Genomic DNA, 24368 nt, shown 5'->3' on the forward strand with positions numbered 1-24368 from the left:
TTTGATATGTCATGATTTCTGTTCTTTTACATTTTCTGAGAGGTGCTTTACTTCCAACTATGTGGTCAATTTTAGAATAAGGGCGTTGCGGTGCTGAGAAGAATGTATATTCTGTTGATTTGTGGTGGAGAGTTCTGTAGATGTCTATTCCGTCCACTTGGTGCAGAGCTGAGTTCAAGTCCTGGATATCCTTGTTAACTTTCTGTCTCATTGATCTGTCTAATGTTGACAGTGGGGTGCTAAAATCTCCCATTATTATTGTGTGGGAGTCTAAGTCTCTTTGTAGGTCTCTAAAGACTTGCTTTATGAATCTGGGTACTCCTGTATTGCATGTGTATATATTTAGGATAGTTAGCTCTTCTTGTGGAACTGATCCCTTTACAATTATATAATGGCCTTCTTTGTCTCTTTTGATCTTTGTTGATCTAAAGTCTGTTTTATCAGAGACTAAGATTGCAACCCCTGCTTTTTTGCTTTGTTTTGTTTTCTATTTGCTTGGTAGATCTTCCTCCATCCCTTTATTTTGAGCCTATGTGTGTCTCTGCATGTGAGATGGGTCTCCTGAATATAGCACACTGATGGGTCTTGACTCTTTATCCAACTTGCCAGTCTGTGTCTTTTAATTGGAGCATTTAGCCCATTTACATTTAAGGTTGATATTGTTATGTGTGAATATGATCCTGTCATTATGATGTTAGCTGGTTATTTTGCCCGTTAGTTGATGCAATTTCTTCCTAGCATCGATGATTTTTACAATTTGGCATGTTTTTGCAGTGGCTGGTACCGGTTGTTCCTTTCCATGTTTTGTTCTTCCCTCAGGAACTCTTGTAAGGCAGGCCTGGTGGTGACAGAGTCTCTCAGAATTTGCGTATCTGTAAAGGATTTTATTTCTCCTTCACTTATGAAGCTTAGTTTGGCTGGATATGAAATTCTGGGTTGAAAATTCTTCTCTTTAAGAATGTTGAATATTGGCCCCCACTCTCTTCTGGCTTGTAGAGTTTCTGCCGAGATATCCACTGTTAGTCTGATGGGCATCCCTTTGTGGGTAACTCGACCTTTCTCTCTGGCTGCCCTTAACATTTTTTCCTTCATTTCAACCTCGGTGAATCTGACAATTTTGTGTCTTGGAGTTGCTCTTCTTGAGGACTATCTTTGTGGCATTCTCTGTATTTCCTGAATTTGAATGTTGGCCTGCCTTGCTAGGTTGGGGAAGTTCTCCTGGATAATATCCCGAAGAGTGTTTTCCAACTTGATTCCATGCTCCCTATCACTTTTAGGTACACCAATCAAATGTAGATTTAGTCTTTTCACACAGTCCCATATTTCTTGGAGGCTTTCTTCATTTCTTTTCCTCTTTTTTCTCTGAACTTCTCACTTCATTTCATTCATTTGATCTTCAATCACTGATACCCTTTTTTCCACTTGATTGATTCGGCTACTGAAGCTTGTGCATGCATCACGTAGCTCTCGTGCCATGGTTTTCAGCTCCATCAGATCATTTAGGGTCTTCTCTACACTGTTTATTGTAGTTAGCTATTTGTCTAATCTTTTTTCAGGTTTTTAGCTTCTTTGCAATGGATTCGAACATCCTCCTTTAGCTTGGAGAAGTTGGTTATTACTGATCTTCTGAAACCTGCAACTGTCAACTTGTCAAAGTCATTTACCATCCAGCTTTGTTCCGTTGCTGGCGAGGAGCTGCATTCCTTTGGAGGAGAAGAAGTGCTCTGGTTTTTAGAATTTTCAGCTTTTCTGCCCTGGTTTCTCCCCATCTTTGTGGTTTTATCTACCTTTGGTCTTTGATGATGGTGACCTACGGATGGGATTTTGGTGTGGATGTCCTTTTTGTTGATGTTGCTGCTATTCCTTTCTGTTTGTTGATTTTCCTTCTAACAGTCAGGACCCTCAGCTGCAGGTCTCTTGGAGTTTGCTGGAGGTCCACTCCAGACCTGTTTGCCTGGGTCTCACCAGTGGAGGCTGCAGAATAGCAAATACTGCAGAACAGCAAATGGTGCTGCCTGATCTTCCTATGGAAGCTTCATCTCTGGGGGCACCCGGCTGTATGAGGTATCATTCGGCTCCAACTGGGAGGTGTCTCCCAGTTAGGCTACTCGGGTCAGGGACCCACTAGAGAAGAGAGTCTGTCCATTCTTAGATCTCAAACTCCGTACTGGGAGAACCACCGCTCTCTTCAAAGCTCAGTTGGAAATGCAGAAATCACCCGTCTTCTGTGTCGCTCATGCTGAGAGCTATAGACTGGAGCTGTTCCTATGTGACCATCTTGGAACAAAATGGAGGAACATTCCATGCTCATGAATAGGAAAGATCAATATCATGAAAATGGCCATACTGCCCAAGGTAATTTATAGATTCAGTGCCATCCCCTATCAAGCTACCAATGACTTTCTTCACAGAATTGGAAAAAACTAGTTTAAAATTCATATGGAACCAAAAAAGGGCCCGCATTGCCAAGACAATACTAAGCCAAAAGAACAAAGCTGGAGGCATCACACTACCTGACTTCAAACTATACTACAAGGCTACAGTAATGAAAACAGCATGGTACTGGTACCAAAACAGAGAAATAGACCAATGGAACAGAACAGAGCCCTCAGAAATAATATCACACATCTACAACCATCTGATCTTTGACAAACCTGACAAAAACAAGAAATGGGGAAAGGATTCCCTAGTTAATAAATAGTGCTGGGAAAACTGGCTAGCCATATGTAGAAAGCTGAAACTGGATGCCTTCCTTACACCTTATACAAAAGTTAATTCAAGATGTATTAAAGACTTAAATGTTAGACCTAAAACCATAAAAAGCCTAGAAGAAAACCTAGGCAATACCATTCAGGACATAGGCATGGGCAAGGACTTCATGACTAAAACACCAAAAGCAGTGGCAACAAAAGCCAAAATTGACAAATGGGATCTAGTTAAACTAAAGAGCTTCTGCACAGCAAAAGAAACGACCATCAGAGTGAACAGGCAACCTACAGAATGGGAGAAAATTTTTACAATCTACCCATCTGTCTAAGGGCTAATATCCAGAATCTACAAAGAACTTAAACAAGTTTACAAGAAAAAATCAAACAACCCCATCAAAAAGTAGGCGAAAGATATGAACAGACACTTCTTCAAAGAAGACATTTATGCAGTCAACAGACACATGAAAAAATACTCATCATCACTGGCCATCAGAGAAATACAAATCAAAACCACAGTGAGATACCATCTCACACCAGTTAGAATGGCAATCATTAGAATGTCAGGAAACAACAGGTCCTGGAGAGGATGTGGAGAAATAGGAACACTTTCACACTGTTGGTGGGACTGTAAACTAGTTCAACCATTGTGGAAGACAGTGTGGTGATTCCTCAAGGATCTAGAACTAGAAATACCATTTGACCCAGCCATCCCATTACTGGGGATATACCCAAAGTATTATAAATCATGCTGCTATAAAGACACATGCACACGCATGTTTATTGTGGCACTATTCACAACAGCAAAGACTTGGAACCAACCGGAATGTCCATCAATGACAGACTGGATTAAGAAAATGTGGCACACATGGAATACTATGCAGCCATAAAAAAGGATGAGTTCATGTCCTTTGTAGGGACATGGATGAAGCTGGAAACCATTATTCTGAGCAAACTATCACAAGGACAGAAACCAAACACTGCGTGTTCTCACTCATAGGTGGGAATTGAACAGTGAGAACGCCTGGACTCAGGATGGGGAACTTCACACACTGGGGCCTGTCGTGGGGTGGGGGGAGCGGGGAGGGATGGCATTAGGAGAAATACCGAATGTAAATGATGAGTTAATGGGTGAAACACACCAACATGGCACATGTATACATATGTAGCAAATCTGCACGTTGTGCCCTTGTATGCTAGAACTTAAAGTATAATAATAAAAAAAAATCATTAAAACGAAAACAAGGTTAAGTTATTCTTATTTCAGAATGTGAGCTCACTCACCCACACAGATGCTAGTTCTTGAATTTTGTTTGTACTAACTGAAAAACAACTTATTTGGTTGGTTGACACATTTACCCCACTGGGGCCTGAATCCAGCTCCCTTTTAGGAGGGACAGTTTCAGTATATGCCATGAGGTGTCTGTGATTTAGATCCATGCTCTCTGTAAATAGGGGGCTGCACCTCTGTAGCTGAGTCCTTTCCAAGACTCCTTTAAGAAATTTTAACAGGCTTTCGCAGAGCTGTGCACCCTCCAAAATATACATTGACATGATAAACCACAATGGATTTAAGTGTTTAAAGTCAGAAATACACTTTTAAAAATAAGTACTTCAGTTGGCTGGTGGAGCAGTAATACCTGGATGCTGAATTGAATTTGTTTAAAATAAACCACAGAGTAAACTTTAAAAAAAAATGATTTGTCAATTAAAATATACATTTATAAAGAAAAAATAATAAAACATCTTCCACATCATAGTTTATAGAAAATGTGTCGCCTTATAATTGTATACTTTTGTCAAAAATGGATATTGTATAATGTCAAACATGAAAATGTAGCAGACCACTCAGAACTATTCACTAGAGAAAAAGATAAAAAAAAAGAGAGAGAGTCTGACCCAGGAACCACGCTGTTCCTGAGCCCCACAAAGCTTCCACATTCCAAGTCTTCTGGACTGAAAACATGGCGTTTATCTGCTGTGCACCTCAGTTTCCTCATCTGTGAAATGGACATGACAATAAACCTCACAGGTTTGTTGTGAAGCATAAGTGTATTAATATGTATAAAGTACTCAGAAATGAAGTAGTCAATCATTGTTAGTCTCCAGTGTATTGTTTCTGTGTATTTTTGAATCACAGATGTCACAGATTTAAAAAAAATTTTTGAAAGAAAAGATAACCATAATGCGACCTGATTTCTATTTTGCTTCTACCACTTTAATAATGAATGATAAGTGTTAGTGCAAACAGTGGTTGTCAGTCTTACGGAGAATTAAATCTAATTGCCAAAAGAGGCATTATTTAATCATAAAATGAAGTGATTTGAAGGAATTACTAAAGCAAAGCTAGTTCTTGTCTCTTTGTCTCCGACAGACAAAAGCCAGAGAACCTTTCTAGTTTTTCTCTTGAAATGGTGTTCACAAACTTAGAGTAGGATGGTTTTCCCTTAATTTGCACTTTAATTCAGTGGAACTTTATTACACTGAAATTAAGCAAATCCCAGAGAGGCCTGGAAACATAAATGATTGTGAAATGTTATGGATTTTAAATTGGACATTTTGAAAGACAAAGATGAAGGCTAATAGTTTACATTTAGTACTAAACTCTGGCATTCCAATGGAAAAAAGACAGCTAGTTTGAATCAAATAATGGGATTTGTTTTTTAGGTAACAACATAATGAGTTAGTTAAAAGAGCTCACTTGTAATAGATTTATTAAGCCATAAAGTTTCATTTCTTTGAACAACCGATTGTCAAAATCTTCACAGATAACTTCACTTATAAGAAAATTAAATGAAAGAACTATTTCTTTAAAAGTTAGATGTGGATTTTCTCTATTTGGGGAGGGGTTGAAAATGCCACGTCAGTTGATCTGGCTGTGATCCGACCTCTTAATCCTGTTTTAATTATGGGTTCCTTGCTACTTCTGAGTTTATAGTTATGTGTGACTGACATTCAGACATTCATAGTAATTTTTTAAATATGTAATTTTACATAAGAGTCCCTTCAGTGTGACCTTAAGATGAGAGTCTCTAGACATAATTATAGAGAGGAAGGAACTACCAACCTAGAATGACTTGATCATTTCCAGGGGTATCTCATTGTCAAAATTTTCAGTTGAACACTGTGGCCGTTTTACATTTCTACAAGCTTGAGAGGAATGCAGAAGGGAGGCCCACAAAGATCCTATGTGGGCAGCACTTGTCCGTTCCTACTGCTGCATATTTGAAAACACTAGGGACCAAATATGATTAACCTCGTACTTCTCCTTCTCCCTGGAGACCTGAACCCTAAATATACCTTTTGCCACCATACTCTGTATTCCTTGAGACCAGTATGCTTGTGACTAGGTGTCATTTGTCAAATATGACATGAATATTTGTTGTACATAATCATTTTTGTTTAAGTTTAAAAATGTAATGCCAGCAAGTTATACTACCCAAAGAAGCAGGCTGAAAGCATGAGTTTTGACAAAGTGAAATTTCATTAGATGATATCCATTATAAATCATTTTTCTCTAACTTTAAAATAAGATCTCATTTCTTCAGTATTCTGCGTCTTATTAACAAACTTTACCAATAGTGTTGACTCCATAGTAAATGGTATGTTTTAAATTATATATGCCAAATATTTTCCTGGAATTTTAAGACATTTCTACACTAAGCTCTGTTTCTTCATCCGTAAGGTGAAGATTTTAAGACTCCATTATCTCTAATATCTTCTGATACCCAGGATACCCTAAGTCTAATGTCCAGCCTTGTTTATTATGGAGAATATCTTGCTAAATTTCCAAAGGCTTGTGAGTTGTTTCAGATTGCATCACTCCAACTCGCCAAATGATCCTCTCTATTGACAATTACCAAATATTATTCCTTGAGACCTCTTCCCCTGCTCCATGGATGTGACTGTGGCTCCTTGTGGAGAACGAAGACCAGCCTTTGCCTGCCAGGAGCCAATTATAGCTGTTAGAGGTCCAGTCATCCTGTCCAGCTGATTGCATCTGTGTCTGGTCATCTGAGAGAGTGAAATATTAATCTGCTTTCTTCTCTTCACTCTTTTCATGTGTATTCCCCTAACAGAAAGGAGAACCTGACTGCTGTGCACTCTCCCTGGAGACAAGCGAGCAGCTCACCTTTGAGATCCCCCTGAATGATTCAGGTTCTGCTGGCCTTGGGGTGAGCTTGAAAGGGAACAAATCCAGAGAAACTGGAACAGACTTGGGGATTTTTATCAAATCCATCATTCATGGAGGCGCTGCTTTTAAGGTGGGTAGGAATGACATTTGTACATCCTTTGAGAAGGCACTTGCAGATGTGACTGTTGTACTTAGAGACTGAATGGAAAGTGTCTGAAGACTTGAGGCCACTGAGACTTTCCCGCCAGATACAGAAAATACATGTGTGAACAGATCTGGGGAATAACTGGCTGCTGTTTTTGTCCCTTAACTGGCTATTTTTACTTTTTAGAGTTACCTCTAAAAACCCATCATGATTCACATTCTTTTTTGCATACTTTTTATTACTCCATTAGGATTCCTCTGAATTTGTAAACTGACAGAGTTGAGCCTAAAAGTACACAATCAGAAAAACAAAACTAAAAACAAGTAAACATAAAGGCAGCAAATAAGACAATTGTGCTTGCAAGAATGAAAGCTCAGGGGAGCCTGAGAGTGATTGCAGTATAAATTAAAGGCCATTTATCACGTTTTAAACACTTGAAGAAAACCATGGTGCCAAGAATGCATGTTTCCTTTTGAATACTTAGAGAAGCTTATAGGTTTCCAGAAAAAGAAGGAAGATCATGCTTCAGTCCTTTCACCTTGAGGTGAGCAATGTGTTAATAACTATTAACATAGTGTACTGGTTAGCTAGATGGCCCGTGTTCAAGTCCAACTCAGTCCTTGCTAGCTATATGGAAATGTAGGCAAGGGTCTTGACCAGCTGTCTCCCATTTCCTCACCGGTAGAATGGTGATAATAAATAATACCTACTTCATAGGCTTCTAGGATTAAATAAGTCAGTACACACAATATGATGAAAACAGTAAAGTGATGATAGAGGAAGGATACACGTTTGCACCTCTCACCACCATCATTATTATCTCATACCGTGCAAGGAGACTTCTTGAGTTTGAATTCTGCCTTACCTACTCTCTCCCTGTGAATGGAGGCAAGCTGCTCGGCCTTGACATCCTCAATTTCCTCATTGGTGAAATTTGCAGTGCCTGGCTCCTCATGCCGCTATTAAGACTAAAGGAGACAATGTGTGTCCAGTGTTTAGCACAGTGCCTGTCACTGGCTGCTGATCAATGTTAGCCATCTGAAAATAATCGTGATATGAATAACGTCTGCCCTCTCCCACAGCAAAGCCAAGAAGGCCCCGTTACACTATACATAGAACACCCCTGCACCTAGAATTCTGACTTCGTTGAAGCAACTATCTTCTCACACTTACCCTTCCACTTTTGTTTTAGACTAGATATGGAGATAATGCCTTTTTCACTGTGAAATAAATGCACTTTGGATAGACACCTCTTCGGTTTACTCCTTGCTTTAGTTAGCTTTTGTCACATAATAAATAGTCATAATTTTTCAGTAATATACCTCAATAAGCCTTTATTTTTCTCATAGCTCTGTGCAGGGGATCTGGGGTTTGGGGAGGATTCTGATTCAGGCTGGTGTCTCTTGATCCCACTGAAACTCTGCAGATCTGAGTGTGCTCCACTGCTTTCTCCTGCTCCTTGGATCAGCAGGCTAGCTGGGGCATGTCCCTCCTGTGTCTCAAGGTGTCAGAGGGCCAGTGGCAGTGGGTGAATCCGCGGGCTCCAAACTGGCCCACTGTTACCCCACACACAGGCCACTGGTCAAAGCAAGTCGTATGGCTGAGTTATGGCAAAGATGTGGATACAGAGAAGGGTGAAGAATTGAGTCCCATCACTCAATCTATAAAATTGGCTCCTAGGGGAGGTTCCAAGATGGCAGAATAGGAACAGCTCCAGTCTATAGCTCCCAGCATGAGCAACACAGAAGACGAGTGATTTCTGCATTTCCTACTGGGGCACTGGGTTCATTTCACTAGGGCGTGTCAGACAGTGGGTACAGCCCATGGACTGCAAGCCAAAGCAGGGCAGGATCACCTCACATGGGAAGCACAAGGGGTCGGTGAATTCCCTTTCCTAGCCAAGGGAAGCCGTGACAGATGGTACCTGGAAAATTGGGACACTCCCACCCTAATACTGCACTTTTCCAGCGGTCTTAGTAAACGGCACACCAGGAGATTATATCCTGCACCTGGCTTAGAGGGTCCCACACCCATGGAGCCTTGCTCACTGCTAACACAGCAGTCTGAGATCGAACTGCAAGGTGGCAGCGAGGCTGGGGTAGGGGTGTCCGCCATTGCCAAGGCTTAAGTAGGTAAACAGAGCAGCCGGAAGCTTGAACTGGGTGGAGCCCACCACAGCTCAAGGAGGCCTGCCTGCATCTGTAGACTCCACCTCTGAGGGCAGGGCATAGGTGAACAAAAGACAGCAGAAACTTCTGCAGACTTAAACGTCCCTGTCTGACAGCTTTGAAGAGAGTAATGGTTCTCCTAGCATGGAGTTTGAGATCTGAGGATGGACAGACTGCCTCCTCTAGTGTCACATATGGGACTATGTGAAAAGACGAAATCTGCGTTTGATTGGTGTACCTAAAAGTGACAGGGAGCATGGAATCAAGTTGGAAAACACTCTTCGGGATATTATCCAGGAGAATTTCCCCAACCTAGCAAGGCAGGCCAACATTCAAATTCAGAAATACAGAGAACACCACAAAGATACCCCTCAAGAACAGCAACTCCAAGAATTGTCAGATTCTACAAGGTTGAAATGAAGGAAAAAATGTTAAGGGCAGCCAGAGAGAAAGGTCGGGTTACCCACAAAGGGAAGCCCATCAGACTAACAGCAGATCTCTCAGCAGAAACTCTACAAGCCAGAAGAGAGTGGGGGCCATATTCAACATTCTTAAAGAAAAGAATTTTCAACCCAGAATTTCATATCCAGCCAAACTAAGCTTCATAAGTGAAGGAGAAATAAAATCCTTTACAGATAAGCAAATGCTGAGAGATTCTGTCACCACCAGGCCTGCCTTACAAGAGCTCCTGAAGAAGCACTAAACATGGAAAGGAACAACCGGTACCAGCCACTGCAAAAAACAGGCCAAATTGTAAAAATCATTGATGCTAGGAAGAAACTGTATCAACTAATGGGCAAAATAACCAGCTAACATCATAATGACTGGAACAAATTCACACATAACAATATTAACCTTAAATGTAAATGGGCTAAATTCTCCAGTTAAAAGACACAGACTGACAAATTGAATAAAGAGTAAAAACCAATCAGTGTGCTGTATTCAGGAGACCCGTCTCAAGTGCAGACACACACATAGGCTCAAAATAAAGGGATGCAGGAAGATCTACCAAGCAAATGGAAAACAAAACAAAACAAAACAAAAGCAGGGATTGCAATCCTAGTCTCTGATAAAACAGACTTTAAACCAACAAAGGTCAAAAGAGACAAGGTCGTTACATAATGGTAAGGGAATCAATTCAACAAGAAGAGCTAACTATCCTAAATGTGTATGCATCCAGTACAGGAGCACCTAGATTCATAAAGCAAGTCCTTAGAGACCTACAAAGAGACTTAGACTCCCACACAATAATAATGGGAGATTTTAGCACCCCACTGTCAACATTAGACAGATCAATGAGACAGAAAGTTAACAATGATATCCAGGACTTGAACTCAGCTCTGCACCAAGTGGACGGAATAGACATCTACAGAACTCTCCACCACAAATCAACAGAATATACATTCTTCTCAGCACCGCAACGCCCTTATTCTAAAATTGACCACGTAGTTGGAAGTAAAGCACTCCTCAGCAAATGTACAAGAACAGAAATTATAACAAACTGTCTCTTAGACCACAGTGCAATCAAACTAGAACTCAGGACTAAGAAACTCACTCAGAACCACTCAACTACATGGAAACTGAACAGCCTGCTCCTAACTGACTACTGGGTAGATAACAAAATGAAGGCAGACATAAAGATATTGTTTGAAACCAATGAGAACAAACATACAACATACCAGAATCTCTGGGACACATTTAAAGCAGTGTGTAGAGGGAAATTTATAGTACTAAATGCCCACAAGAGAAAGCAGGAAAGATCTAAAATTGATACCCTAACATCACAATTAAAAGAACTAGAGAAGCAAGAGCAAACACATTCAAAAGCTAGCAGAAGGCAAGAAATAACTAAGATCAGAGCAGAACTAAAGGAGATAGAGACACAAAACACCCTTCAAACAATCAATGAATCCAGGAGCTGGTTTTTTGAAAAGATCAATGAAATTGATAGACCACTAGCAAGGCTAATAAAGGAGAAAAGAAAGAAGAATCAAATAGATGCAATAAAAAATGATAAAGGGGATATCACCACCAATCCTACAGAAATACAAACTACCGTCAGAGAATATTATAAACACCTCTATGCAAATAAACTGGAAAATCTAGAAGAAATGAATAAATTCCTGGACACATACACCCTCCCAAGACTAAACCAGGAAGAAATTGAATCCCTGAATAGACCAATAACAAGCTCTTAAATTGAGGCAATAATCAGTAGCCTACCAACCAAAAAAAAGTCCAGGACCAGACGGATTCATAGCCGAATTCTACCAGAGGTACAAAGAGGAGCTGGTACCATTCCTTCTGAAACTATTCCAATCAATAGAAAAATCAATAGAAATCCTCCCTAACTCATTTTATGAGGCCAACATCATCCTGATACCAAAGCCTGGCAGAGACACAACAAAAAAAAAGACAATTTTAGGCCAGTGTCCCTGATGAACATGAATGCAAAAATCCTCAATAAAATACTGGTAAACAAAATCCAGCAGCACATCAAAAAGCTTATCCAGCATGATTAAGTTGGCCTCATCCCTGGGATGCAAGTCTGGTTCAACATATGCAAATCAGTAAACGTAATCCATCCTAAACAGAACCAAAGACAAAAACCACATGATTATCTCAACTGATGCAGAAAGGGCCTTTGACAAAATTCAAGAGCCCTTCATGCTAAAATCTTGCAATAAATTAGGTATTGATGGGATGTATCTCAAAATAATGAGAGCTATTTATGACAAACCCACAGCCAATATCATACTGAATGGGCAAAAACTGGAAGCATTCCCTTTGAAAACTGGCACAAGACAGGGATGCCCTCTCTCACCACTCCTATTCAACATAGTGTTGGAAGTTCTGGCCAGGGCAGTCAGGCAGGAGAAAGAAAGAAAGGGTATTCATTTAGGAAAAGAGGAAGTCAAATTGTCCCTGTTTGCAGATGACGTGACTGTATATTTAGAGAACCCCATCGTCTCATGCCAAAATCTCCTTAAGCTGATGAGCAAGTTCAGCAAAGTCTCAGGATATAAAACCAATGTGCAAAAATCACAAGCATTCCTATACATCAATAACAGACAAAGAGAGAGCCAAATCATGAGTGAACTCCCATTCAGAATTGCTTCAAAGAGAATAAAATACCTAGGAATCCAACTTACAAGGGATATGAAGGACCTCTTTAAGGAGAACTGCAAACCGCTGCTCAACAAAATAAAAGAGGACACAAACAAATGGAAGAACATTTCATGCTCATGGATAGGAAGAATCAATATCATGAAAATGGCCATATTGCCCAAGGTGATTTATAGATTCAATGCCATCCCCATCAAGCCACCAATGACTTTCTTCACAGAATTGGAAAAAAACTACTTTAAAATTCATATGGAACCAGAAAAGAGCCCACATTGCCAAGACAATCCTAAACCAAAAGAACAAAGCTGGAGGCATCATGCTACCTGACTTCAAACTATACTACAAGGCTACAGTAACCAAAACAGCATGGTACCAAAACAGAGAAATAGACCAATGGAACAGAACAGAGCCCTCAGAAATAATATCACACATCTACAACCATCTGATCTTTGACAAACCTGACAAAAACAAGAAATGGGGAAAGGATTCCCTAGTTAATAAATGGTGCTGGGAAAACTGGCTAGCCATATGTGGAAAGCTGAAACTGGATCCCTTCTGTACACCTTATACAAAAATTAATTCAAGATGTATTAAAGACTTAAATGTCAGACCTTAAACCATAAAAACCCTAGAAGAAAACCTAGGCAATACCATTCAGGACATAGGCATGGGCAAGGACTTCATGACTAAAACACCAAAAGCAGTGGCAACAAAAGCCAAAATTGACAAATGGGATCTAGTTAAACTAAAGAGCTTCTGCACAGCAAAAGAAACAACCATCAGAGTGAATAGGCAACCTACAGAATGGGAGAAGATTTTTACAATCTACCCATCTGACTAAGGGCTAATATCCAGAATCCACAAAGAACTTAAACAAGTTTACAAGAAAAAATCAAACAACCCCATCAAAAAGTGGGCAAAGGATATGACCAGACACTTCTCGAAAGAAGACACCTATTCAGCCAACAGACACATGAAAGAATGCTCATCATCACTGGCCATCGGAGAAATGCAAATCAAAACCACAGTGAGATACCATCTCACACCAGTTAGAATGGCAGTCATTAAAAAGTCAGGAAACAACAGGTGCTGGAGAGGATGTGGAGAAATAGGAACACTTTCACACTGTTGGTGGGACTGTAAACTAGTTCAACCATTGTGGAAGACAGTGTGGTGATTCCTCTAGGATCAAGAACTAGAAATATCATTTGACTCAGCCATCCCATTACTGGGTATATACCCAAAGTATTATAAATCATGCTGCTATAAAGACACATGCACATGTGTGTTTATTGCGGCACTATTCACAATGGCAAAGACTTGGAACCAAACCAAATGTCCATCAATGATAGACTGGATTAAGAAAATGTGGCACATATACACCATGGAATACTATGCAGCCATAAAAAAAGGATGAGTTCATATCTTTTGTAGGGACATGGATGTAGCTGGAAACCATCATTCTGAGCAGACTATTGCAAGAATAGAAAACCAAACACTGCATGTTCTCACTCAGAGGTGGGAGTTGAACAATGAGAACACTCGGACACAGAGTGGGGAACATCACACACCTGTCATGGGGCCTGTCGTGGGGTGGGGGAAGCAGGAAGGGATAGCATTAGGAGATACACCTAATGTAAATGATGAGTTAATGGGTGCAGCACACCAACATGGCACATGTATATGTATTTAACAAACCTGCACGTTGTGCACATATACCCTAAAACTTAAAGTATAATTTAAAAAATAAAAATAATAAAAACAAGACTGGCTCAGAAATACATAACCAGGAGCAAAAGAGAAATTATAGTAATAGCAACAACAACAATAGCAATGAACATTTATTGTGCTTAGTATATGCTGGACACTAGGATAGGTGTTTTATGTAGATTATCTAACTTTATTCACATTTACATTGGATTATTTTCAGGCCATTTTATCAAAGTGGAAATTATAGGTTAGAGCCTTTAGTGCCTTTCTGGTGGTCAGATAGCCAGGAATTACTTTAAGATTTGAATCCAGGCAGTCTGACTCCAGAGCCTGTGTTATGCTGCGTTGAAATGAAGGCTCTTCCATATGATCCATTCACATTCCTAGAGAGCAGGGCCCGTTGGCCTGGAGGTGTGTTGTATGGTGCTATCATCCTTAGCCAAGCCATCTAAATATGTGCTAGGTTTGATTATGAGTTCTTGGTCATGTTTGTGGATACCAGCTTGAAGTTATTCTTCTTATTCCTAATGACAGCTCTATTTGCAGAATTTATTCCAAGTAAAATTGAAACTGAGATGACTTTTTGGAAATTAAAAGCAAACATCTTCACTTTTTTATGGGCAATAACTTAAGCTGAAGCAGATATTGGAGAGCAAGTTTAATATGTATATCCATGTTTGTGTAAGTGAGCATCTCCTTACCTAAGCAGTTTCTAACAGTCCTGTTTCTTGCAGAAAGATTTCACTTTCCATTTATGTAAATTTCTTTCCTGACACTGGTCTGCTGAGTCAGACACTCACACCATTAGAAACCACTGGACAGCATATTTATAGCTGATCTTAAACAGTAAGAGGCATCAGTCATGAACTTAGCCTTCTTGTGAATGTTTAGTATCCATTTGTCTTGTTTACCTTTTGCAGTGTAAAGGATAGAGTCCTGAGATTTGTTCATGAGAAATCTGATTAGCCAGGGAAAAAAAAGAAGTATTTTTCCGTTCTCCTACTGCTGTTCCAGTAATCCACTGTTACTCTTCGGAAAATTGCCACCCATTCTATGATTCAGGACTCTGTCTTAGGAAAATTGTTTTGAGACTTGGTTCCTGTCCCTGTTGAGAGGATACAAATATAATAGACTACATTATCCCTGGGGCAAAGGAGAGAGAAGCACTGGGAGCATCTTTGTCTCAGCATTTGGCCCTAGGTTTTTACCCAGAATCAACGAAGTAATCTTTCAACCAGAGCGCAGTCTTTTCCTCCTGGCCCTTCATACCACTAATTAGTTCTCATGGTGTTTTTCCCTTTAGGTTAGGTGGATTTTTTGAAAACTAAACTACTTTGAAAGGTATGACCAAATTCTTCCTGTGCATTCTGTGTGCTGGATTCTCCTGGGGGCCTCCGTTGGTATAAACAAAGATAGGCTACTTCTTGCCAGATGTAAAACCCCTGAATAACTTGACTCTAATTGAGGGCCTTGCTTTGTTTTGTTTTGTTTTGTTTTGTTTTGTTTTGTTTTCCTTAACTCTCAGTCTGCTGCTTTCTATCATGTCATGTCTTGTTTGAGTTATTTCTAATAGAGGATGTAACTCTCTATTTGGAAACAAGAGCAGCCAGCTACTCTAGGACGCCCTCTTGAAAGTGAGTCCCTGTCTCATTCTAAAAACCAACAGAACAATAATTCTACCCTGCTCACAATTATCCAAATGCTTAATCTCAACTTGATATTTAACTTCAAGTCTGTACATTAAGAAATAAAGCCCAGAAACTCTTGTCTCCATGCATCAGGCTGCACCACTTTTGATTACAGGCTGATGTGCCATACGGAGCTCTTCATGGACCCCTCTGAAGCGTCACCTGTAGCTGTGCCTCTTAGTGTTCTATGTGGCCATTGACCATAACAGCAAATATTACTTTTTAGATCATTAATGCCAATATGCTTAAGCACTAGCATGCATTACACATTTGTGGTTTCATTTAGTTTCTGTCTTTATTCCTGGGCTTTGCCCCTGACATACAGTGTAATTGCTTCTAGAACTAAAATATACTAAATACAAGCATATATGTCAACTGCTTCTGAAAGAATTATGAGCAGAATGAAGTTGTGACGTCCATGAGAATGATTTTCTAAAATTTTGCTTTTGTGGTTGGAATTTAAAGTGAATGTGGTGGTAGTGTTGCTGTTAAGTAAAAAGAAGTATCGTCTTCGTTGCAGTTAGAAAAAAATACCTTGAGAAAAATTTGCCCTTTCCCTAAATCCACATCAAAATTTGCTTTTATTTTATCCAGGAAAGCACAGATAAAGTGTCAGTGATCAGTCTGAAGATGTTAGATATTTTTATGTTCATTTGCTGAACATTTTAAATTCATTTTCAGATCAGTGGTTTTTCTTTGCTTTTCATGTACCATATTAACTGAAATTTTTTAGTAAAAATGCAGTTTTACATCTATTGATTATACTTCCTTAAGTTGTTTGTTTTGCTACCCTAAAGAATTACTTTAAAAATGTATACGGCCGGGCGCGGTGGCTCAAGCCTGTAATCCCAGCACTTTGGGAGGCCGAGACGGGCGGATCACAAGGTCAGGAAATCAAGACCATCCTGGCTAACACAGTGAAACCCTGTCTCTACTAAAAAATACAAAAAACTAGCAGGGCGAGGTGGCAGGCGCCTGTAGTCCCAGGTACTCGGGAGGCTGAGGCAGGAGAATGGCGTAAACCCCGGCGGCGGAGCTTGCAGTGAGCTGAGATCCGGCCACTGCAGTCCAGCCTGGGTGACAGAGCAAGACTCCATCTCAAAAAAAAAAAAAAAAAAAAAGGTATACATAACTAGAAGAGTGGGTGTTTTTTTTGTTTTGTTTTGTTTTTTAAGTTAGGTAAGATTTTGTAGTAACACACTGCAGTGAGAGTAAAAGTCCCACAAAGTCTGTTGTACCAGTTCTGAATGGTGTTTTTGATTTCAATATGCTGACTTTGGGAGTGGTATGTGTCCTATTGAAACTTTGAAATAATAAGGTAAAAATTCACATTTAAAGGCAATTTTTGCTAAAGGAAAAATATCATATATCGGGTAGATTGTTTACGGGCTGTTAAATAGAATATATTTAAGACTATCAGTTATTCTCTAAAAAATTAATTAGCCAGGTTTGTGCTTAATAAATGCTACTTGATGATGATGAAATTAAGTGAAAGAAAAATGCCTGACATGGCTAATTGTAAATGTATGCACTCAGAATATGAAATAGACATAATTGAAGTAATTTGATTCCTGTGTGCTGAGGAAATTCGGGATGCTCCTTCTGAAGGATGCAGGATTTCATAATCTGCACTATTTAGTAATGGGTAAAAGAAAGAATTTGGACTAATACACACAATCCTGATATTTTTAAATGACTAAACTCTAAATTTTTGGAGAAAAAATGCACAGTTCTAGACTCTCCAGGAACATGGCGCTTGATCCTGAATCTCCATGTCTCAGTGTCACATGGGACATTGAACGGCATCCAAACTGCTTAACTCCAGTAGGCACTCCCAGTGTGACTGATTTCCACCCCCATCTCTGCCGGTATCTGTAAATCATGTGATACATCTATAATTAATGAATTCAAAGGAAGATAAAAGGGACAGCTTTTTAAGGAACACTCATGTTAAATGATTTCTTCAACTGGCCATTTTTCTTGAAATTTATAATGTTTTCTGCTGGTGGGAGAGCATTGAGGATCCTTACTGGTAGTTAGTGACTTCTAAGGTTTTCCTCTGGCAAAAGGACCAGATAATTTTAAAAGTGCCATTGAAAATCCTCAAATGTAAGAAGCCAAACACTCACATTTTATTTCTAACCACAAAGATGTGATACATTTTAAGGACATTAAAAGCAGGAACTTTGCCTGGAAATATACATAAATTCATAATCACTACATACCCAATAAGAATTTGACCTTTAAAAAGGAAGTTATTAATTTAAGTATAGGAAAAATACATTTTTAGCTAATTTTCTATTTTTAAAAAAAACTGAAAATGTTAGCATATATTAATTCATATAATCAGGCTTATTATTTATGAATTTTCTACAGTAATAATTACTTTATTAAAATGTAATATAACATTACTTTTAAAATCTCAAAATAGCTGGCACAGTAATGGGCTCCTGTATTTTCAGCTAAGCAGGAGGATCACTTGAGCTCAGGAGTTCCAGACTGTAGTGCAGTGTAATCGTGCCTGTGAATAGTCACTGTGCTCTAGCCTGGGCAACAAAAAAAGAGTGAGGCCCCATCTCTTTTTTTAAAAAAATCCCATAATTCCAGCCTCTATCATTGTTTTTCCTTGCAGATCTCTATCACTTTTGCATTTTTATTTTGTGAATGGAAATGCAAACAGGAAATAAATTTACATATATACTATACTGAATAAAATTTTGGAATGCTACAACATTTTGATGTGTATTTTGGACTCCGTGATTGTCTCAGTGGGCTTGAAAAAAATTTAAGAGTTGATAGTCCTAATGAAAAAGGAAATTATAATCTACAAAAGTTGATATAGCATGCTAATGATGCTTTGGCTCTGAAAATAATAACTTTCCCCTGAAAAGCTATATTCGTCTTCATTATGGGTACCTATAGGCCATATATATGTGTACACACACACACAAACACACACACACAAGACCAGTCACTAGAAAAATGGACACAAACCGGAATGCTCAAACAAAACTCTGACCACAGTATGAACTCTGCATACATATACATGCATGTTTTTGTTCTAGCTTTCTGGTTTGTACCCATTTTTATAGTGATTGGTTTTAAGCAACCTCAGTATAAACAAGTGTAAGTGCATAAAAAAACACCACCAAGAAGTAAATCAATAAGATAAGTATGTTGAAATGGCTCCCAAAATTCTAACCTGATTAGGCATTCATGCAAATAATTCTTAATTCACATATAACATACATGCTTTAACAAACTTCTTTTTAATCTGGTTTTCTGGACCAAAGTAAATTAAGAGCAGAAAATCAGGAAGGATATAGGAAAGGATGGGGAGGAAACTGAATGACAGGAAAGAATAAAGTATAAAACAAGTACAGAACGTTATTGTTATATAGTACACCAGAGAATATTTTGATGGTTTGAAGTCAGTACTTCTCAAACTTTCTTGCAGAAGAAATTATAAGATTCAATATGGCTGTAGTAAAGGCCATAAGTTGCAGTATATCTGTTTATGCCCCGTATTTTTCCAGAATGATTTTAAAATGAAAAGATTTATAATACATTTTGAAAGCATTATTTTAGAATGGTTTATGCATATGTTAATTCATATAGTCAGGCTTATTGCAATAATCCTGACCAACATGGTGAAACCCCGTCTCTACTGAAAATACAAAAACTAGCCAGGCGTGGTGGTGTGCTCCTGTAATCCCATCTACTCAAGAGGCTGAGGTAGGAGAATTGCTTGAACCAGGGAGGCAGAGGTTGCAATGAGCAGAGATCACACCACTGCACTCCAGCCTGGGCAACAAGAGTGAGAGCTCTGTCTCAAAAAAAAAAAAAAAAAAAAAAAAAAAAAAAAGCTTCATATGCCCACAAGTGATTTTCTGCTGGAACTTCATTGGTTTGCTACATAGAAATGGAGTGAGGTTCTTAAGACAATAACAGAATTACATAAATTTAAATTTTACAATATCTGAGCAAGTAGAGATAGGACCAGTATACAGAAAGTAATCAAGCATTTTTTTTTTTTTTTTTTAGAATTCTAAAGGTTCTCTGAATATGCCCTGGTGTATTCAAGACAGCTTAGGTTTGTGAATCTCTCATAGTTACAATTTTGTAGATGAAACTTAACAACTTAACACCAGGACCAAAGCACCTGACTGACTTAATTTAGCAAGCACTTCTTGAACACTTAGAGTGAGTTAGGCAGCAGTATATAATGGACTAGACACAGCATACTTAAAATTACCCATTCTATAATCTAGAAAGGTAGTAACACAGTACATTAAATATATAAACAACACTAATATGATAGGAGCTATCATAGGCAAATGTGAAAAGTATCGTGGGTGTTGGGATGATGGAGCATTTAATTCTGTCTGAGGAGAAAACTATGAAAGGGAGGCAATTGCTGAGGTTTGCTTGGGGTGAGGAGTAAGTAGATTTTGAAGAAGTGAGCAGGAATGCAAAGGGCATTTTGGGCAGAAGAAAGAATATGGGCAAAGTCACCAAAGTGTGTACACCAGATTACAGTCTGTTGTCCCTGGAAAATAGAGGTCTTATTTGGGAAGAATGGATCTCTTCATATAAGCTGAAATGATGTGAAACATATACTAACTTTTTTGTTTTAACAACTGTACTTTAAAAATGTTGATTCATTCTTGCCCTTCCTTTGCAATTGTTTTTAAATGAAGGTAAATGATTTCAATCTGGAATACAAGGTTCTTTTCTTAGTTTAGGGTTTTGGGTTTTTTGGGGGGTTTGATTTGTTTTTTCAAAAAATACAGTAGACAGATGTTGTCATAGAGTGATTGGAAGGCCCTGAGAGGATTTGTTGAGGATAATTCTCTCCCTCAATCAGGTGCCATCTTGCCTGGGGTCCCACCCTACTCCAGGGAAACATCTGCTCTGCAACCTGAAGTCAAGCTTTGGGGTTTGGGACCTTGGTGTTGTTAATATCCCAGGAGGCCATACCAAGGTCCCCATTAGAAGCGTGTGGAGGCAGAAGCCAACATCTGGTCATGATTAATCCTCTCAACACCCTGGACTAATGTGGACTGGCCTTGGGCCCCAGCCAGCTACCGCTGGGAAAGCCAGCCCACTTTCTCATGCTTCTCTCATATTCTTCAGTGGCTAGTTCATTCCTTTGCTTTGGCTTTCTTACTTTTCCTCTGTATTCATTAGAATTTTAGAGGTAACAGGGCAGTTGGGGGGAGGGTTTAACAAAAAATTTGCCAAGCCAGGTGGATTAAGCCACACAACATTGCCAGTAATCATCGCAGAGAAAGTACCCAGGCACCAGTGAATGTACCACAAGGTCATTGGACCACCCAGAAATCATAAATATGCTTTAGAGGACACATGGAGTAGCCTACAGCATACGCAACGACCCCTCACTCCAGAGAATGACCTGGCTCAAATGCACAATTGTGGAAAGACCCTGGCGTAAATATTTGTTTTTTAAAAACGAGGATCTGTAGCTTTTATTAGATTCTCCAAGGAGTCTAAGAGCCCGTAAAGACTAAGAATCACTAGCAGATTGTTTGAAAACATGGGCTGCAGAGTGACCCAGACCTAAGTTCACATCTGCTTTTGGAAACATGACTTGTAACAATTCATTTAAACTCTCTGACTGCAATTTCTTCTTTTATAAAATGGGGGCAGCAATCTCAAATATCCAGGGTTTCCGTAAGGAGTAAATTGTCTGCTACATGTAAAGGGTTTAGCATGATGCACAGAGTAGAGACTCTTTGTCATTAATATAGTGCCTTTAATCATCTCTAGAAGTCTGAATTTAGAAGCAACGTATCATAAAGGATTCATGTCATTAACCTTAGAGATGAGGAGACCTGGCTATGACCATACCCTTTGACAAGTCACTTAATTTCTCTGGACCTTCATCTTTACATCTCCTAAATAGCAGAGAGTAGCATTTATAGCACAGGGTTGCTGTAAGAAATGAATGGGCAAATACATGCAAAAGATGTGCACCAGGACTAGCCTATATTAGGTGTTCAGTAAAAGGGAGATGTCATACTCAAAGGTCTTGTCTCCTGGTCCTCTGTGCATCCTACTGTGATAGGACCAGCTAAAGCTGATGAGATTGAAACCATGCCAGGACATGGAGAAGACCTAACCTCGTACCAGGTTTTTTTGTTCTGAACTGCACTGAAGAAGTTCCATTGTGTCTTTACTCTGTTCTCCTGATTCTTTTTAATATATTTTCCTTCCCTTTGGGAATTTCCTTTACTCCTTTCTAGCTTGAGGATGGAGTTGGTTATGGGGGGATGCCAGAAGCGGGGAACATAATTGAAGTCTTTTTGCTTAGGAGTCTGATGGGAGTAATATAGGAAGAAAAAGGGGTGAGAGAGAGAATATTGCAAGCATGACCTAGATGAAATAAATATCCTAGAATTACCAAGTAACATCCTTGAATATTTGAATTCATTTACATAAAGTCAATTGAAAGTTAATATTCTCATACCTAAATATTTACTAGAATATAAAATTAATTTTAAAAACCATAAAAAGCTAATTTTCTTTGTCAAAATTATTCCAAAGCAAATGGGACATACACAATTTTGAGGGAGATTTGATGAGTTTTTGAATAATGAGTTCCTCATTGAATCAACTTCATTTTAGGTCAAGACTAGACATAGACATGCATGTATGGATGTCTAGCTAAGTAGGCAGACAGGCTTTGTTTTCTCTCCTCTGGGTTGCTCTGCCATGCCCCTGCACCGTTTCCTGTCTCCATGTCTTCTGTTGTGTGTCTGGATTTTATATTGTCTTCCCTTCCAGGAGACATCTGGTGGCATATTGTCCTCTCTGGTTCTGAAAGTCTTTTTTTTCTTGAAGCATTACCCCTTTAGGGTCTAGTCATCGTCATCTATGTAGAATATGGAATAGTTTGGTGAATAGGGATGCTGTGGAATTCAGAACTTGGGCTATTCTGTTCCAACTCTGACCTTAACTAGCTGAACAAGTCTGATATCTGTGGAAGTGCCTTATCCTAATAGGTGTTCGATAAATGGTTTCTCATCCTCTCTGGGCATCACATTATTCATCTGTAAACTGAAGAGGTTGGACAAGATGACCTCTAAGGACCCTTCCAGCTCTAAATTCTGTGATTATATTCTAAATGTTAGGACAACATGGTGCTTACTGGCATCACCATTAATGAAATTACACATCATTTATCTTATAAAGAAAAAGCACACACCAATAACAACAGACCAACCAAGCCTGACAATGAGAGTGTGTGGATTTTTATTGCACCCACAACTCTCTGGTGATGCTTGTGATGAATGTGAATGTCTTCGAAAAAAAATTTCAGCTGCTCTGAGGTGACCCGAACTGTCTTTTTGTTTGGGACTTGGTTACAGGAAACATGCCCTATTTCAGTGTCATTCTGCATGCTTGAGATTTAGAATGTAACTGGAAAAAAAAAAAAAAGAAAGTTTGTGCTTAATAACTATTAATGTATTTTACCAAAAAAATGTTCTCCTATCTTCTTGTCTGTTGTCTACCTCTTCACTCTGACCTTGCCTCATACTTCACAGAAAAGGTTCACAACAGATTACCAGGTGAGATCTCACTCATATTTCCTTCCCTCCATTTCTAGAGGTAGCCATAAAGCTTCCATCTTTATCTTGTTTCTTCCTGTCGAAGCAGATGAGGTGTCCTGCCAAGACAAAACACTGCAAAATCTGAACATTTCCTGTTAACCTCATTTCCTGTTAACAGGACTAGGACCAGGAACTGGATTCAACTCTTCTGCTTCCTCCTCCTCTTTAAAAACCACACACCAGTCTCCATTCATCCGAAAATGATTTTTAGTAACAAGATTCAGTCCAGTAGTGCTCCTTTCTTATATGACAATAGAGCAGAATAATTTCTCCGGTTGTATTTCACTTCACATACCGAAACCATTCAGGGTGTTTTTGTCGTATCCCCCCCTGCCTTTTTTTTTGAGACAGAGTTTCACTTTCGTTGCCCAGGTTGGAGTACAGTGGCCTAATCTTGGCTCACCACAACCTCGGCCTCCCCGGTTCAAGCGATTCTCCTGCCTCAGCGTCCTGAGTAGCTGGGATTATAGGCATGTACCACCACGCCCGGCTAATTCTGTATTTTAAGTAGAGACAGGGTTTCTCCATGTTGGTCAAGCTCGAACTCCTGACTTCAGGGGATCCGCCCACCTCGGCCTCCCAGAGTGCTGGGATTACAGGTGTGAGCCACCGCACCCGGCCTGTCATATCCCATTTCATGTAGCCTTATGCTTTTTTGTGCCTCACTCAAAATTGGATAATAGAAGAGATTTCTTTCTTGTTTGGCCTTTCCTGTAAATCTCATTTCCAGACTCGCTTCAAATTAGGGTAAAGGTTAAGTGAAATGGGAAAACAAGAGGAAGGCAGGGGACATTAAGCTCTGAGGAGGCAGTCCACTTAAACGGTTTACATCTCTGACTTGATGCCCTTGTCTATTGATCCCATTACCCTGCCATCTCCATTTCTTCCCCAAGTGGGTGTGCCCTCCTGTGGGCGGCCCCTGCAATCCCACGTGGCTAACACCCTCTCCAGCGGGTGGCATGGGCAGTGTGTCTTCACGAGGGCATTGGCTCTGGGGAACAGCAGCTCTCACCCCGCCCTCCCTTTTCTCCACTGTCAGCAGAGGGACTTACTTCCT

The 24368-nt window shown here is 39.5% G+C and overlaps 1 protein-coding gene across 5 annotated transcripts in view; it reads left to right on the top strand.

Annotated features, from left to right (window-relative positions):
• Positions 1–24368, top strand: part of PARD3B (par-3 family cell polarity regulator beta) — a 1089129-nt gene that overhangs the window by 606021 nt on the left and 458740 nt on the right. For 4 of the 5 annotated variants that reach the window (XM_073019963.1, XM_073019964.1, XM_073019965.1 and 1 more), the window contains one exon: positions 6785–6970. The exons of the other annotated variant lie outside the window; for it this stretch is intronic. In XM_073019963.1, the coding sequence (XP_072876064.1) occupies positions 6785–6970 (186 nt within the window). The remainder of the gene's footprint in view (positions 1–6784; positions 6971–24368) is intronic. 5 annotated transcript variants of the gene reach the window in all.

This window comes from Chlorocebus sabaeus, chromosome 10 (genome assembly GCF_047675955.1).
Source record: "Chlorocebus sabaeus isolate Y175 chromosome 10, mChlSab1.0.hap1, whole genome shotgun sequence".
Lineage (NCBI taxonomy): Eukaryota > Metazoa > Chordata > Mammalia > Primates > Cercopithecidae > Chlorocebus > Chlorocebus sabaeus.